Consider the following 15,865-nt stretch of genomic DNA (forward strand, 5'->3'; position numbering starts at 1 on the left):
CACCGCCCATCAGGGCGTGCGGAGACAGAGCTGCCGCAGTTCCTGGAAGGAGTTTTGCAGGCGCAGAGCTGGGGGAGGAGAGCTGAGGTATCTGCGAGATGTCACAGAGCTGTGGCCAGAAGCACTTTGCACTTCACCCACGTGAGAGGTGCCCTCCCCGAGCAGCAGCGGCGGCTCCTCCGCCGCGGACCCACCGCCGGCACAGGCGAACTGCCGCTAATTGGCTGCCCCGAAAGGCACAGGGGCCAGGCCGCTTAATTAGCCGGGTCTTTATACCTCTATACCTCCCCTGTTAATTTGGAGAGTGCGGGATATTCCCGGAGGGAGCTGGGCTTCCCGGGAGGTGACCCCCCATCAGCTCGCGGCGTCTTTTGATCCCTGCCGGGGGCGAGCCGGGAGCTGCGGCTGGGAGCCACCAGCCTGAACTCCGGCAAATAACCTCGCGGCTATTTGGAGTGAACATTTTGGAGTTCAAAAGCACGGAAATAACTTGAGGTCTCCCCGGAGGTAAGTGAGAAGGGGAATAAGTTGCTGCCACCCCGGGAGTGCTGAGGTGGGAAGTCGGGATCTGTCCCGAGCCTCCCTCTGTGCTGGCAGAGTGATCTCACTTGGCTCAACCGGTGCTGTTTCTACTTTTAGAAAATTAAAGAAAGACCATCCAGGCACCTCACAGAAACATCCCCGAGTGCGCAGCTGAACCCAGGTGTGACCTGAGCTGTGAGTGCTGCAGGTTAAAATAGAAAAGGTGGAGAAGCTGAGAAAAGCACAGGATAATTGTGGTGACTGGATTTCACAGCAGCTCTGAGGGGGAAATGTTCAGAGTTTAGGGTGCCCTCGGGATCACAGAATCCCAGGATGGGCCAGGCTGGAAGGGATCCCAGGGGCGCAGCTCCAGCGGGGCCATCCCAGAGCTCAGGGCACAGGATGGTGTCCAGGCAGCTCTGGAATATCCCTCGGGAGGACACTCCAGCCCTCTCTGGTCTCTGCTCAGGGCTGGGCACTGCCTGGGGCAGAAGTTCTGCCTCGTGTGCAGGGCAATTGCTGGGAAGGTCCCGCCCTCTGACCCAGGTGTTTCAGCTGCCCTTACAGGGGGTTAAAGCCTTGTTCCCGATCCCAGGAAGCCCCCAGTGTTTCCATAGGGAGCAGGAATGAGTGGCAGCGACTGGGGAGTCCTGGAGACACAGGAGCACAGTCAGAGTCTGGGGCTTTGGCTGTCTCAGGGATGCTGCAGGAGGGCAAACCAGCACAGGAGCATCCTCAGGGGCAGCTTCCCCTGCGGGTACCACTGGTCCCAGGGAGAGCTGGCCAGCTGGGGGCTTGCTCTTTGCCGTGGGAATCCAAACTACTGTGAGGAGCAAAATGTCTCCTTTGATCAGGAATGAGAAGTTTCATTTTTTTCTGGCTCGATTCTTGCTTTTTGAATCACAGTCAGGTGACGGCAAACGCTGTTTTGAAATGATGAGTTGCAAGGTTTTGTTCTGAGTCCTTGACACCCCCTCTCTCCAGGTCTCTCCTTGTGCACCCTCTGGGCAGATGCATCTTGTTGGAATCCTCTCCATCCACTGAGGAATTCCCTCACCTCAGAGCAGTTTCTCTGTTATTTTGTTCTTTTTGCTGAGTCTCTTGCAGCCCTGGTTTTGCTCCTCCTGTGATTCAGTTTGCTGCTTTGGTTGAACCCTGGGGACAACTTAATCCTAAATTTCAGGTCAAGCATCTCCGTTATCATCAAGGCTGCTCCTGAGGCCGCCTCCTGTGCTGACCTGCAGGAGGGACGTGGCAAAGGTGCCCCCTTGGCAGCTGGTCCGTGATGCTGGGAGCCCCCACGGGCTCGTTTCACCCTGGGAGTGCTGCGAGTGCTGCTGCTGATGCTACAGCAACATCTCTGTGACTTTATCAGCTCGGGGACAGCAGATCCCTGAGCGAAGGACAGCTGAGGTGAGCAGTGCTGGGACCCTGCTCCTGACATGTTGCATTTTTTTCTTTCAGTGGAGCCTTTATCTCCAAATCTCCCAAACAAAGGCGGTTACACTTTGGAGCTGTTGATGTTTGCTTGCACGTCTTGGGTTTGTTTTTTTGGCGTTCACAGAGCCTTCACCTCCCGAGCCCAGCCTTAAGCTCCGGCTGCTAATGCAGGTAATCTTGGGGCTGGGACTTGGGAAATCCCATTAAATAACTCCCCTTTGCAGCGACACCAAGGGCTCGGATGGAGGGCTTTGAGTGGGGCTGACTCGTCTTAGGCTTTTCTGAGCCTCCTGCGGGTTTCCTGCTCGGATCCCGGAGCCGGCGCTGCTCGGGGCCGGCTGAGCGGGGCCAGGCTGTGCCGGGAGGGGCTGGGGCGATAAAACCACTCGTGGTTGGCGAGCAGAGCGCTGCCGCTGCGGGCTCCGCTGCCCTCCCACCGCGGGTTCGCTGCTGAGCCCCGGAGCCTGTCCCGGCTGCGGCTCCGCAGAGGGGTCGCAGCTCAGGGCGGTCCCACACCAGGGCCACCCCTCCCCTGGCTGTGCTCAGGGCGGGGGATTTGGGCGGTTTTGGGTGGCGTTGCTCGGGGTTACGCGATGCTGAGCGCTGCCGGTGTCACACGTGCGGTTGTTTGTCCCTCTCTCCGTCCCCTTTCCCTCTCTCGCCCTCCCCGGGTCTTGCTGCCTCAGAGCTCGCTGGGTTTGCCCTTCCCTGCGAGCGATGAACCGGAGGGACCCTGAGCAAGAACAGTCAGTCCTGCCTGGTCCGGGGAGAGGCTGTGTCTGGATTTGGGATCTTGCCTCTGCCTGGCACCCAGGGCACACAGCTGTCCGTCCCCACCTCCAGGTTTTAGCTGGGGTTTGATGCCTTGGGTGGGTTTGCTGGTGAAGACAAAGGCTTGGACACAGCTGATGACCAGAGGCCGCTCGTTTCAGGCAGACGGCAGAGCACTTCCCTTATTTCTGCCTCTCCTGGATGTTATTTTTCCCTTTGCTTGGATGATGCTCCATCCTTCGCTTGCAGAGTGTTTTTAAGCTCTTTCCTAAGCTGGAGACCTTCCCCATCTGAGTGCAGATCTTTCTTTCTGCCACATCCTGGTGCTCTGTGGCCGTGGTCAGCTCGACAGCCAGAGCAGCACAGAACTGACCACCCAGACATGCAGTTGTTAGGTCAGGCTTCACTTCCCCGCTGTCTGACAGGGATCTGGCCGTGCCCTGGCCGTGGACTGACTGTGGCCACCGTTGTGCCTTCCCACAGAGCCATCTGCTTCTGGGAATGGGAACTGTGAGTTAATTTGTTCTGAGTCCTTGAAACCCCCTCTGGAATCTGTGAGTTAATTTAACTTCTTTGTGCAAAGCAGCATCTCAGGGCTTAGATCTGTGGCTGGGCTCCTCCACTGCAGCTCTGCCACGAGCTGGGTGGTGTTGGGGATGTTGCATTTGGTGGAGAAGGACAGGCAGGGCACAGTGCCCATCGTGGGTATCCCCCACAGGGGCTGAGCAGCCCCAGGTCCGTGGCTCACAGAGCTGTGTGACTGTAGCTGGTGGCAGTTTGGATGAATCACAGCTCACCTTTCAGTTCCTCGGGCTGTGCTCTGCCCCCCTTCCTGCACTGCTGCCAAGGACACCCCCAGCCCCACGGTGCCCACTGTGCGTGCCCAGCTGGCACCTGGGGGAGCAGGAATCCAGCTCTGGGTGTAAAACCTGGGTGCTGCTTGGCCCCTGTTGAGTCACGTTCTGGAAGAGCTGTTTGACACTCACAGGACCCCGAAACTGCTTGTGCACGTTAGGTGCTTTCCCTGCCCCGTGCTGGGAGCCTCTCCCCCAGCCCAGTTCTCAGAGCCAGCGAGAACAGGGAGGGATCTCTGGCTCTGAGGGAGCTCTGCAGTTGTGGCTCTTTGAGATCTCTCAATTCTCGTATTTTTGGTGTAAATGAGGCTCTGCAGCTCAGAAGAGCTGCTGGGGCAGGGCTTGGGCCTGTTCTTTCTCTCCAGGGAGCTGCCAGGCCGGTACCTCTCCTCTTCCCAAAATGCCATTTCCCGCTTGTAAATGAGGATTTAGGTTCCTCCTGCGAGCAGTGGGATGTCCTGTGTCATTCCTGCCCCTCAGCACCATTATCCCACAGGCACAGGTGTTCTTGTTCTTCCAGAAACAGATTTTCTTCTTGTGCCAGGACTTTTATCTTCTGCTGTGAGATGAAATCAGTGCCTAAACCTCTCTTTCCCATTTCCCTTCCAAGCACGGCAGTGTGCTCAGAATCCTGCATTATGTGCCAATCCCAGAGCAGTTTTAAGGTTGATATATATATTTATATCATATATATGATTCATAAGGTTCATATCTCGCCTTGTTGCTCATCTATTCCATCACAGCTTTCTACATGTGCATGTCAAGCTGTCCCAGAGTTGGGGACCAATTGCTGGGAAAATGTTCCTTTCAGAGCTGTTCCAAGTCACTTGGCCCCTCACTTTATGGACAAGCAAAGGGGAAGTCCCATGAGGTGTCCAGGCACTGCTCTGATTGACTCCCGAAGAAATCAGACCTTGGGACAATTTTTTCCATCCTAGTCCTTGCTCTTGAGTGTCTGTCACAACCTGGGAGCAGGAGTGATGCTCCCAGCAAGCCAACGCTGCTTGGATGGGTGAGGTGGGTGCAGGTGGATCTGCAGAGGTGGGAGCAGTGACACATCCGTGGATTTCCCTTTGTGTTCCCCTCTGTGGCCTCGTCAGGGGCTGCTTTTGGTCAGTTTGTCCCTGGTCAGGGTTCAGGGCTTGGTCTGGGTTTTGGGAGTGACTGCGTTCCTTCTCTGCTGCCTCCTCCCTGTTGGCTCAGGGCGTGGGGACTCCCTGGGGGTGAGGGTTTGCAGCCCGAGGAGAGACCGTCCCTCCCGGTCCCTGCTATGGCTTGGAGTGTCCTTATCCACAGCATCACAGCAGCCTCTGCCCCCGCTCAGCGGGACAGGAACCCGGCCCTATAAGGAGCCGTGCGGTGCCGGGGGTTGGCATGGCACAGCCTCCTCTGCAGGTACCCCGGGAGGATGTTTGTCAAACCAGCTGCTCCTGGATCATCTGATACCCTGCCTTGGTGTGGTTTGAGCGAGCACCTTATCGCCCTCATCTCCTGCTCTGTGCAGAGCTCTCGCTTGGCTGATAAACACCCTGAGGCTGAAGATTTTCTTGAAAATCGCAGCTTTCTCCCCGCACTGCCCCGTGTTCTACAAAGGCTTCCTCCAGCTGCTCCCTCCCTCGCTCCGGGTTTCTATCTTTGGTTCCCGTATGAGGTGGAGGTGCAGGGGAGGCAGTAAAATCTTGCAAGCAAAGAGTTGAAACCCAAGATTTTCCTCTGTAATCTAAGAAAAACGTGGTTTCACTGGAGGAGCAGGTACCAGGCGTGTGCTGCTCCACTGCCTGGCACAGCTCCGAATCCAGCTCTTCCTCTGCAGCGAGGACGTGTCTCCCAAAGCTCCTGTGCTGCCCCTTTGGAGGATGAACTGGAGGAGGCAGGAAGCTGAGGTGGAGCTTGAAGGAGATGATGGCCCTGCTGGGGAGCTCATGTGAGGATCTCGCCTTGGAAAGAGCTCTGGGTAGGATCCCTTTGCTTTAAACCAAATTTAGGGATTTTCCTTCTGGTGCAGCATCAGCCCAAGCTCCTGTTTCCTTCAGCCTCATCAGGCCTCTCGTTCTGATCCCCCCAGTGCCCAAAGCCCTCCAGCAGCATCGATCCAGGTGCTGAGCCACGTCCTGGCACCAATCCAGGTGAGGCATCCGTGTCCCTCCACCCGCTGCTGCTGTCCCCAAACCTGGGCAGCGCGTTCAGAGCTGCTCCCGAGGGCCGAGGGCCTTGTTTTTCCTCTGCTGTTTCCTGCCCACGATGCTCAGCCTCAGAACAATCAGGGCAGGAAAGGGCGTTGTCCCGTCCCCGAGGGTACCTGGGGGCTTTCCCCAGCGCCGGTGGAGCGGTGGCTGCTTCCCCGCTGCAGGATCCCCTCTGGAAAGGTCTTTGCCAGGTCCTTTCCTGCCCCTGGCATCTCAGGGAGATGTTGCTGGGATTTGCTGTCGTGGGAGGGGAAATCTCAGCTTGTTCACCTGGGTTTGCTCACCTGGAGGAGTGGATTTTGGAGCATTTGCTGCCTGGGGTGGTGCCTCCCCAGGGCATCGTGGTGAAGCCCCCCAGGCTCCAGGGATTTGCTCCAGGGTGGGTGGGAGGTGTCCTGGGAGGGGGGTCTGAGCCTCTTCACCCCTTGATTTTGGAACACCCACTTTGGACTTGACCTTGGAGCCCTTCCCTCTGTTCCAACCTCCTGGGGGGCTGTCCTGGGCTCCAGCACTGCAGAAGGAGCTCCGAGAAGTCCTTTGAGTGTTGAGGATGGGACTCAGGTGGACCTCAATACAAGCACAGGGTTTTTCCTTGCTGGAAAGGCAGCTCTGAGCCCTGTCCCAGCCGTGCCAGAGCTGCTGATGTCACCTTGGCTGCTGAGGGACCTTCTGCTCCTGGGCATGGAGCAGAGCCTGAGCAGGAGAAAAGCCCTGGGAGGGAAGGGTTCCAGGGCACTGAGGGCAGGTGGGGGAACCCCAGTGGGTCCCAGCGGAGTGGAAAGTCCCCGTCAGGGAGCTGTGGTACCCCAAGGGCTTCCCGTGACCTCCGGTGCCTTCCCAGCTCAGCAGGAAAAGACGTGTTTTTGTTGGTAATTTTTTTTCATGCTATTTAAAAACTTTTTTTTTTTTTTTTTACACAAACTTCTTGCCTCAAGCACGACAAGGGAAAATGTAAAACCAGTGATCAGCAAGTTCCCACTTCCCACCAAGGGGTAAATGTTTACCCAGTTTGGTGTTAATTAACAGAAATATTTAATTTGTCTGATCACCTTTGTGACTGTGACCCACAGAGATGAATGAGGTTTAACTAAGCAATCTTGGATGGAAATTCCCCAGGGATCTGGCACCCGTGCAAGGACAATTGCACAAATGATCTTAGGATACTTCCCAAGCTGAGCTTTGGTGTGCTGGGCCTTTTCTCGCTCACTTTAATCAGTGCTTTTTTTAGAAAATGATTATAAATTAATTATTGTAAATTGCCCTTTTGGGCACTCACACCTTCAGAGGGGATGGGTTCAACCTTGCCCTGAGCCCCGACATTGGGAATTGTTGGGCATCTGTTGAAAATGGGGCAAAACCTTGAGGCTTTGGGTTTCTCTCAGGACATGGGGCTCTTAAAAGCAGCTGTTGTCCCTGCTGTGTGGAGAGAGCTGTGCCACCACTGGGGCGATGTCATGTGAAGGTGCTCAGCACCCTCATAAAAAGCCCAGCATTTTCCAAACCCTTGACCTCAGCACTTGTTTTTCTTGGTGTTCTCGAGATGCTTAACAAGGCCTCCTGAAGGTCAGATTATGTTCTCCAGAACTGTCCCCTGCCCTGTCATCGTGCTCAGCGTGGGTGGCAAGGAGAGGGGACAGCTGGGGGAAGACGCAGCAGGAAAGGTTGCAGGGTTTCTGTTCAGCTGTGGTGGACAAAGAGAGGCCTTTCCCACGGAAAATGCTTCCATAAGCACTGCCCTGGGAGAGGAGGTTTAGGTTCACATGTAGTCCATGGCACAGCAGAAAAAAACCACCCAAAGAGTGCGTTTTGTGGTCTGAAAGTTATGGTGATATCTTGGGTGTATTTTATTTTAAACTCCCTGCCTGTTGTGTGCTGAGATGGGGGGAAGGGATGGTGGACTTGGTGTGGGGTGAGGAGCCCGTTCCCCTCTGAGGACCAAGCTGTGCCGAAACTGAGCTGTTTTTGAGCTGAGTGTTGCAAAGGTGCCTGTGAGTCACTCGGGGCTCTTACTCACCCCTTTCTCCTGCCACAAGCACGACTGAGGTGCTGGGCTGCGATTTCCCCGCTCCTTCGCGCGGCTCCGGAGCGTTTCTCGCGTTCCTCAGATGAAAGTCCTGGTGCAGAGCCCAATTCCGGGCTTTGGCAGGGGCACACAAGAGGAGGAGCCCATGAGCCTCTCTGGGGTGAAGGGGAGCGTGTGCACCGGGCAGGTCAGTGGTGCTCAGGGTGTGTTTGCTGTCACCTCTGGGGAGCTGCTGGTGGATCCAGCGCAGGGGCAAGGCTGGAGGTGGCTCCCTGTGTTCTCAGGGAGCTCCAGCAGCCAGGCACAGCAGTCCTGAGCCCTTCTGGGGGAGTTGCTGGCAATGCAGGGTGGGTGGAGGTGGCTGTGCTGAGTGCCGGGGCAGGGAGGGCTCTGGAGCCTCTGCCGAGGTCACAGCGGCTCCTGCTGTGGGTGGGTGGGGCTGTGATGGGCACAGCCACTGCTGGGTGCTGGCACCAAATGTCGGCCAAGTGAGCAGAGAATTGAGCATTCTGGGGTGGCTTTGGGAATTATGTGGGTGTGTGGCAGAGGTGCTGTGCAGGGTGAAAGCAAAGGCTGCCTCGCAGGTGGTTTTGTACCATTGGCAGCTTTTATTGCTTCTGCCTGGATCGTTTTTGTGCATTTGTGTTGCTTCTAAACGAGAGGCAAAGAGTCTGTGGGATGGACCCATGTCTGTGCTTTGGGACAGGGGGACACCTGCCCCAGGCTCCCTCCGGACTGCAGGGGAGGAGGGAATGTCCACCTGGTCACCTCTGATTGCTCAGATCAGGAACATCGGAGCAGTGGCCCTGGGAAGCGGCTCTAATGTTCCTGCTGTCCCAGGCAGATGGATACGGGCTGGGTGGGATAAACCCTTCCTCCCCTGCCCAGGCTCTGCCAGCCAAGGTTCAGGTTGCACCCTGGGCCCTGGAGGAGAGGTGGGATGTGACATGGCTGCAATCACAATTTCCCAATGTCCTTGCTGGGCTCACGTCCCCTCGGTGTTTCCCACCGTTGCCACAGGGACACGTGGACCTTCCCTTTGTGTCGGCCATGTGGCAGCAAGGGGACACTTCCCTGGCCACTTGGGCTGGGTTTGGGACCATCACCAGTGGACATTGGAGCTGTCAAGGGCAATCCTTTATTGACTCTCCTCCTTCTTTCCTCTTTAATTCAGGAGATGAATTAAAATGCAGCACACCACGTGCACGGAGGACAGGATCTACCACGCACTGGAAAGGTGTCTCCACGGGCTTAGCAGGGACGCTGTGTCCAGCAGATGGGCTGGTAGGTGACCTGTTAACCACGGACTTCTCTCTCTGTGATCCACCAGGGCCCCTGGGAGGGTGTCCCACCCAGGACTCTCTCTGGGTAAGAGGGAACTGCTGGTGCTGCTGGAGGCTTTTCAGAGGTAGCATCCAACCTGGTCAGTCTTCCCAGACATTTTGCTGGAATAGGAAGATGTCCCAAGACCCCAAACAGGTCGTGTCAGGTCTGACCCGTGTAAGGACTCAGCAGGGCAGTCGTGCGTGCTGCCAGCTGTCCCTGAGTGAGCTGGGAGCGGAGAAGGCTTTGTTCAGCAGAGGAGAGGCTCCTTTGTGCAATCAGCCAGCCCTGCCTCGATGCTCGCGGCCCCCAGGCCAGGGGTGTGCTCTGTGCTGCATTGTCGCACACGGCACAGAGATGTTGTTATCAGTTTAACCCTGGCTCAGATACCGTGCTGGCCATAAAGAGCTGAGCCTTGGTCAGGGGGCTGTGAAGGGATTGGGGCTGACGTGGTGAGGGCAGAGCAGCAACGAGCAGAAATAATTTTTGAATGTCGTTTTGACCTTTCTGCCTCATAGCTGTGTCTATGAGCTGTGACTGAATCCCTGCCAAACCCTCTTGTGGATGAAGGAATTGGGGGCTGTCAGACTCTGATCCCTTTTTGTCTGTCAGTTCTTTCAAACCTTCCTGCTTTTCTTTTTCCCTACAAGTCAACAAAGAGTGGCAGAGAGGGTCCCACCTGCTGCCAAATCCCAGAGGAGTCCCTTTGCCATGCCCTCACGCACTGGAGCGATGCCACCTCCACGCTGTAGCATCACCTTGGGGCTTGGTTTGGGCAGTTCTGCCCAAGGTTCCTGTGTCCTTTTCTTCTCACCCACTCTGGGAAGCGGGCCCTGAAGTGTGACCCACATTCCTGGTTCCTGGAAGCGCAGCCTCGTGCTTGGCACGGTGACAGCGCGTGGCCAGAGGAGCCCCTGTGGCCAAGCAGGTCACTGTGTGCCCAGAGCTCACCTCTCCTGCAATTACCAGCAATCAGTTCCCGTGTCACTCACAGCTCTAATCCCAGCCCCTCCGCTCTGCTCTTTGGGGTGGGGAAGCCTTTAAACAACGACTTCATAATTTTTCCGGCTCATTAGCAAAGATTGGGGTGTGCAGGGCAGGGGTGGGGGCTGGGGGCTCTGCTGGGGGCAGCTGTGCTGAGTCCCAGTGAGTCCCATCCCATCCCCAGTGATTCCCTCTGGCTCCCAGGCCCCTTCCTGTGGCTCTCGTGGGCTTTGGCAGAGGGACCTGGCATTCCTGGGAGAATTTCGGGCATTTTGCACCTCAAAAGTCTCCCTTTCATCCAAAGGGTTTGTGCTGCTGCCAGGAATGTCCAGCGTGCCCTGGGTGGGTGTTGGTGGCTTTGCTGTGCCCCAGCCCAGGTGCTGCTGCTGGGGACCCTCAGGGCACCCCCCCAGTGCCCTCCCCAGGGGCTGTCCCTCCTTTCCCCTGCTGGCTCCGAGGAGCTGCTCTCCCCATCGTGCCCCGTGCTGCCGGAGTGGGAGGTGTTTGGTGGCTGTGGTGACACGAGGGATGCAGGGAATGCAGAGCACAGTGCCCACAGCCCAGAGCTGCCCCCTCCTGCCTTCCAAAACCGGAGCAGAGATGTTGTGACATCCCCCCCAAGCTACAAGTGACAGTTTCATTATTGCTGTCCTGTGTCAGGCCCAGGCTGTTGTTTGTGGCAGGGCTGATCCTCACAAGTCAGTGAATCCTTTCATCGTGCTCTTGGCTGGGCTGGAACCTTCCCCTTCCTCATTTTTCACTTCTATTTCCCAGTTTCTTTGCTTTCCCCTCCTCTTTTACCCTTTCCATGCACCAAGATAACACACACCACTCACAGCTTTTTAGGCTGAGACCTTGCTGAATTTTGTTCATTCTTTAATTATTTAAAGCTTTATTTGTCTGTGCTGACTTCACACGAGGTTGCTCCAGAGAAGGTGAGTAATTATTTCCAACGTGTTGTTCCCCCCTGTGTAAGGGATGAGGAGCTGAGGGCTGTGAAGTCAGCAAGGAGGAGCTGTGAGGGTTTGGCCATCGTGGAATTACACCCTGGATGAGGCCCTGCCCAGCTCTGGGGGGTAAATAGAAAATCTTTCTGCAGAATTTATTGGAGGAACCAAATAAAAATGAAGGAACCTCCTCAGGGCAGGCCTTGCTTTGTGCTGCAGGAGAGAGACCGTGGGCAAATTAGAGTGTGAAAAGCAGGAAAAATGTTTTATTTCTTGCTGGGGAGCAGAAAAACAAAAAGAGGAGTTTTTGGTGAAGGAGAGCCCTGGGCTTGGCTCTGGTGGTGCTGGGGGTGCCGTGCTGTGGAGTCAGAGGTGGGAGAGGGGCCTGAGGATCCTGGTGGATGGGAGCTGCTGGAGAGGCTGGAGGGCACCCAGCACCTGGAATGTCCCAGGGGTGGAGTGGAGGGCACCCAGTGCCTGGAATGTCCCAGGGGTGGAGTGGAGGGCACCCAGTGCCTGGAATGTCCCAGGGGTGGAAGGAGATGCTGTGTCTCTCCCACAGGGATCAGAGAGGATGGAGGATGCTGGTGAGGGAGGGTGGTGAAGGTCACAGGTGATCTGGAGGAGCAGTGGTCCATGGCCGGTCCCACCTGGGGCCCGGGGGTTGACTCTGCTCAGCTCTGGGGGAGAGAAGCTCAAGGTCCTGGCAGTCCTCTAAACACCCTCCCAGGGAAGGAGCAGGATCTGGTGGGGGGCCCTTCTGGCTTAGTCACTGAGCAATGTCTGAAACTCTTCCCGAAATCCCAGCATATTCCGAGTTGGAAGGGACCCACCAGGACCAGCCAGTCCAGCTCCTCAGTGAATGGCTCCCACAGGGATTGAAGCACACCCTGGATGTTTTTATCTCTGACCAGCTGAGCTCAGGGTCCTGCAGCTCTGGGTGCACAAGGTTCCTGGTTACTAAATCTGGCAGATTTTACCCTTCGCGCTGATTTCTCCAGGCTTGTGCTGGGTTTTCCTGCTGAAATCTCTGCCCGGGCTGGGTGGAAGTGCCGGCAGGTGCCCTGTGCTGGACATCCCTACCCACCTTCCCTGTCTCATGGATTGCTGTGCTTCCCAAGGGATGCTGTGGCTGCCGGGCTTGGGCTGTCCCTGTCCTTGGGCACCCCCGGCCCCTCTGTGCCAACTGCCCCGAGCTGGCCCTTCCTCTGGGCAGTCCCTGGGAGGAACCACCTCCCTCTGTGAGGAAGTGGTGGCAGCAGGTCTGGGGGAGGTGGAAGCGGAGCCTTCTGCTTTCCACCCACCCCGGGCTGTGTCACTCTGACAGCACCAGGAGCCCGTGCCCGGCTCAGCGCCGTGGGCGAGGGCAGCTCAGGAGGTGCCGTTTCCGACTTGACAGCTGCCCGCTCTGAGGGGAAATGCCACCCCCTGAGGCCAGGAAGGAGCTGGTGTGGGAGGAGGAGGAGGAGGAGGAAGAAGGCATCTTGGGGCACTTCTCAGAAAAGAAATGGCAAAACCTCATCCTTCCGAGGCCGCCCACGGGGCCGCTGTGCCCGGTCCTGGCATCTTTGGTGCTGATAACGATCGAAGCCGAGCCCAGGCTCCCTGTGCCTGCTCAGGGCCTTGCTGTGTTCTGCTCCCAAAGGGGGGTTTTCCTTTGGCTCGGCAGAGGCTTTGCTGGGGCTTTGCCCTCCCGAAGGAGGGGTTTCTGTGGGTCACTGTCATGCTGGGTTCAGTCGAGTCATTCTCTGTGGGGTGCTGGGATAAGCCCAGCATAGCCCTGCCTTTGCCCCAGCCCCACATGTCCCCCAGCTGGGGACAGGGTGTTCCCTGGGCTGCCTGTGCTGCTGGCAGATAAACCTGACTCGTTCTTTATCTTAAGAAAAAATAACTGGTGCTGGGTGGCTGCTTTGGTGGAGCACAGCCCGATGGATGAGCACTGAGGGCAGCAGCTCCTCAGTGTGGGGCTCCCACCGCCCTGCTGGGAGTCTCCTGGGCCTCTTGGGGCAAATTCTTTGGATTTAGGAACTAGAAAGGCAAGTTCTGTACAAGGTGCGTCTCTAATGGTGATCTTGGCCCCTGCAGAGCCATAGACTGCTCTCCTCTCTGCTCCTCACAGCTCCCGGGGATCCCACTGCCCACAGCCAGGCTCTCAGAGGTGAGAGAATCCTGGAATGTTTTGGGTTGGAAGGGACCTCAAAGCCCATCCATTCCCACCCCTGCCATGGGCAGGGACACCTCCCACTGTCCCAGGCTGCTTCAAGCCCCAATGTCCAGCCTGGCCTTGGGCACTGCCAGGGATCCAGGGGCAGCCCCAGCTGCTCTGGGCACCCTGTACCAGGGCCTGCCCACCCTCACAGGGAGGATTTTTTTCTCAATATCTCATCTAGATCTACCTTCCTTCAGCTTCCCCCTTGTCCTGTCACTCCATTCCCTGTCCCAAGTCCCTCTCCAGCTTTCCCAGAGCCCCTGGAGCCACTGGAAGGGGCTCGAAGATAAATCCTCCTCCCAGCTGGAGCAGGATGGGTTTTCCAAGGACCGTGTGGGTCCAGCAGCTTCTTGATGGGGTCAGTAAAGCTCCCAGCAGCTCTGACCACTCCTGCTGGGCCAGTTCTTCCCTGACTGCCTCCCAGGAGCTGGGGCTTTCCCTGGAGGATGCCACACTCTGGGGCAATATCGATTAATTTGATCAGTCTGCTGGAGTCCTCCCATGGCTTTGTGGCATTGCGCTGTCGTGTGGAAGTGGCTCACAGGAAAACTGGAGCTCCACAGAATTCCTGGATGGACGTGGCTGCTCCTCTCTGACAGATACCCCAGGATCTTGGTGGATGGCAGCAGAGCAGAGGCAAATTAAGCATTGCATCTGAGATTACCAGCGAGTGCATCTGAGCCACTTGGAACCTCTCCAGGAGGATCTTTCTCTGCTGGAAATGTTGATTCATTGAAAGTAAAAAGTCGTGTGGCAGCAGGGGGCTTTCCCTGCTGATTCAGCTGCAAGCCTGGCAGAAAGCCACGGCAAGTGTCCCACTGAGCAAATGCTTGTCCCTGCTTGGGGACCAGTGTGGCTTTGCAACCTCTGCCTCGGTTTTGCTTGTCTTGCCATTGGCCTTTCCCACTGGGCCACGGCAGATCTCTCCAGTGGTTTAAATTCACCTTCCTTAGCGCCTGGATGGGGTGTAAAGGTGTTTATATGGCATTTCTGGGTGTTTGGTGGATCTGTAGCCTCCGCAGCTGAAAGAACCTTTGTGGGAGAGGCAGAGAGCCCTGTGGGTTTGTGATGAATGTCCCCTGCCAGCCCCTGGCATTGTCTCTTCCTGGCTCCAGAGTGACAGCCAACACCTCTGCGCTGGTGTTTGTGTCCTGTACTGCTTTTAGGGTGAGTGAAACCCAGCTGGATTTATATTTTTCCTCTCTGATCTTTAGCCCCTCGTTTCTGCAGAGAGAAATGCTCTGTTTCTCTTGGCTTTGCCTTTGAGCTGAGACTGGCAGAGCCCCAGTGCCCCCTGAGCTGTGCCCTGGGTGTCTGCACTGCCTCCTCTGCTGCTGAAATGATCTGTGGCAGAGCAGGACCGGGAGCTGCCAGCGTGGACCTTTCCCAGATATTTGTGAGGCTGTTTGCTTGCAATTTCCCCGTAATTTTCCCCAGGGGTTGTGGCGGTGCCCGGGTCCCTGGGGAGGAGGAGGAGGAGGAGGAGGAGGAGGAGGAAGGGGAGAGGAGCTGCTGCTCCCTCCTCGGGCTGCGGATGCCGCGAGCTCCGGCTCTCCCCCAGGATGCAGCGCTGGGCTGAAGGAGGCTCCTGGCAGCCTTCACACATCGGAGCGTTTCCTCCAGGACCAGCTGCGAGCTGGCCCCGAGCGCCAAGGAGAGCCACGGCCTCGGAAACACCTTGGCCATTGTCACCGGCCGGGACCCTGCAGCCAGAGGCAGCTCTTTGGGGCAGGGGGGCCCTCCGACCCTTGGCATGGCAGTGCCCCTCTCTCAGGGTAATGGTTTGGTGGGGTTTTGATAGATTTAATGAGAATGTGAGGGTGCTGAGAGATGGATTGAGCGCTGGGCAGGCCTGGCAGCGATGCTGGTGCTGCTGCCTTGGGGCATCTCCTGCTGTGAGGAGCTGGGTGTGATGCAGCCAGAGGGGAGGGGTTCCTGCCTGGCAGGGAGCTGGATTTGGCAGGATTTGAGTGAGTTTGGAGCTGGGATAACATCTGGGGTTTGAGCCGGGGTTAGGGTAGGGGTCACATGGGTGGGTTCTGTGCTGGGGCAGGAGGAAGGGGGGGGTCTCACCCTGGCCAGGTGCACCCCTTTGGCCTCTGCCCGCACCTGGCTCTTGGACATCGGGCATCTTGGACACTCACCTGGCACCCGGGCAGAGGCCTCCAGCCAGGTGTGTTGGGCTGAGAAGGGGAAGGTGCCCTGTGGTGCCACTGGGATAAACCGCGGTGTTTGGGGTTAGACCCGGCTCCAGGGAGGGTGTGAGGCTTGTCCTTCCGCCCTGATCTGATACCTGTGGTCAGCACCTCCCTGTGACCCCTTCCTGGTGTTCATCCCCCTCTGTGAGTGCCCACTGCTCTGTGAGTGCCCATGGCTCTGTGAGTGCCCACGGCTCTGTGAGTGCCCATGGCTCTGTGAGTGCCCACTGCTCTGTGAGTGCCCACGGCTCTGTGAGTGCCCACTGCTCTGTGAGTGCCCACGGCTCTGTGAGTGCCCACTGCTCTGTGAGTGACCACTGCTCTGTGAGTGCCCATTGCTCTGTGAGTGCCCACTGCTCTGTGAGTGCCCGCGGCTCTGTGAGTGCCCGTGGCTCTGTGAGTGCCCAC

The 15,865-nt window shown here is 57.2% G+C and overlaps 1 protein-coding gene across 1 annotated transcript in view; it reads left to right on the top strand.

Annotated features, from left to right (window-relative positions):
- Positions 1-428: 428 nt before the first annotated feature.
- The window catches only part of PIK3R5 (phosphoinositide-3-kinase regulatory subunit 5), a 34,032-nt gene continuing 18,595 nt past the window's right edge, over positions 429-15,865 (top strand). Inside the window, exons 1-3 of the mRNA XM_069032714.1 lie at positions 429-507; positions 1,987-2,133; positions 8,971-9,080. Of these exons, the coding sequence (XP_068888815.1) occupies positions 8,984-9,080 (97 nt within the window). The 5' untranslated portion in view covers positions 429-507; positions 1,987-2,133; positions 8,971-8,983. The remainder of the gene's footprint in view (positions 508-1,986; positions 2,134-8,970; positions 9,081-15,865) is intronic.

The sequence above is a fragment of the Aphelocoma coerulescens genome, chromosome 18 (assembly GCF_041296385.1).
Source record: "Aphelocoma coerulescens isolate FSJ_1873_10779 chromosome 18, UR_Acoe_1.0, whole genome shotgun sequence".
Classification (NCBI taxonomy): domain Eukaryota; kingdom Metazoa; phylum Chordata; class Aves; order Passeriformes; family Corvidae; genus Aphelocoma; species Aphelocoma coerulescens.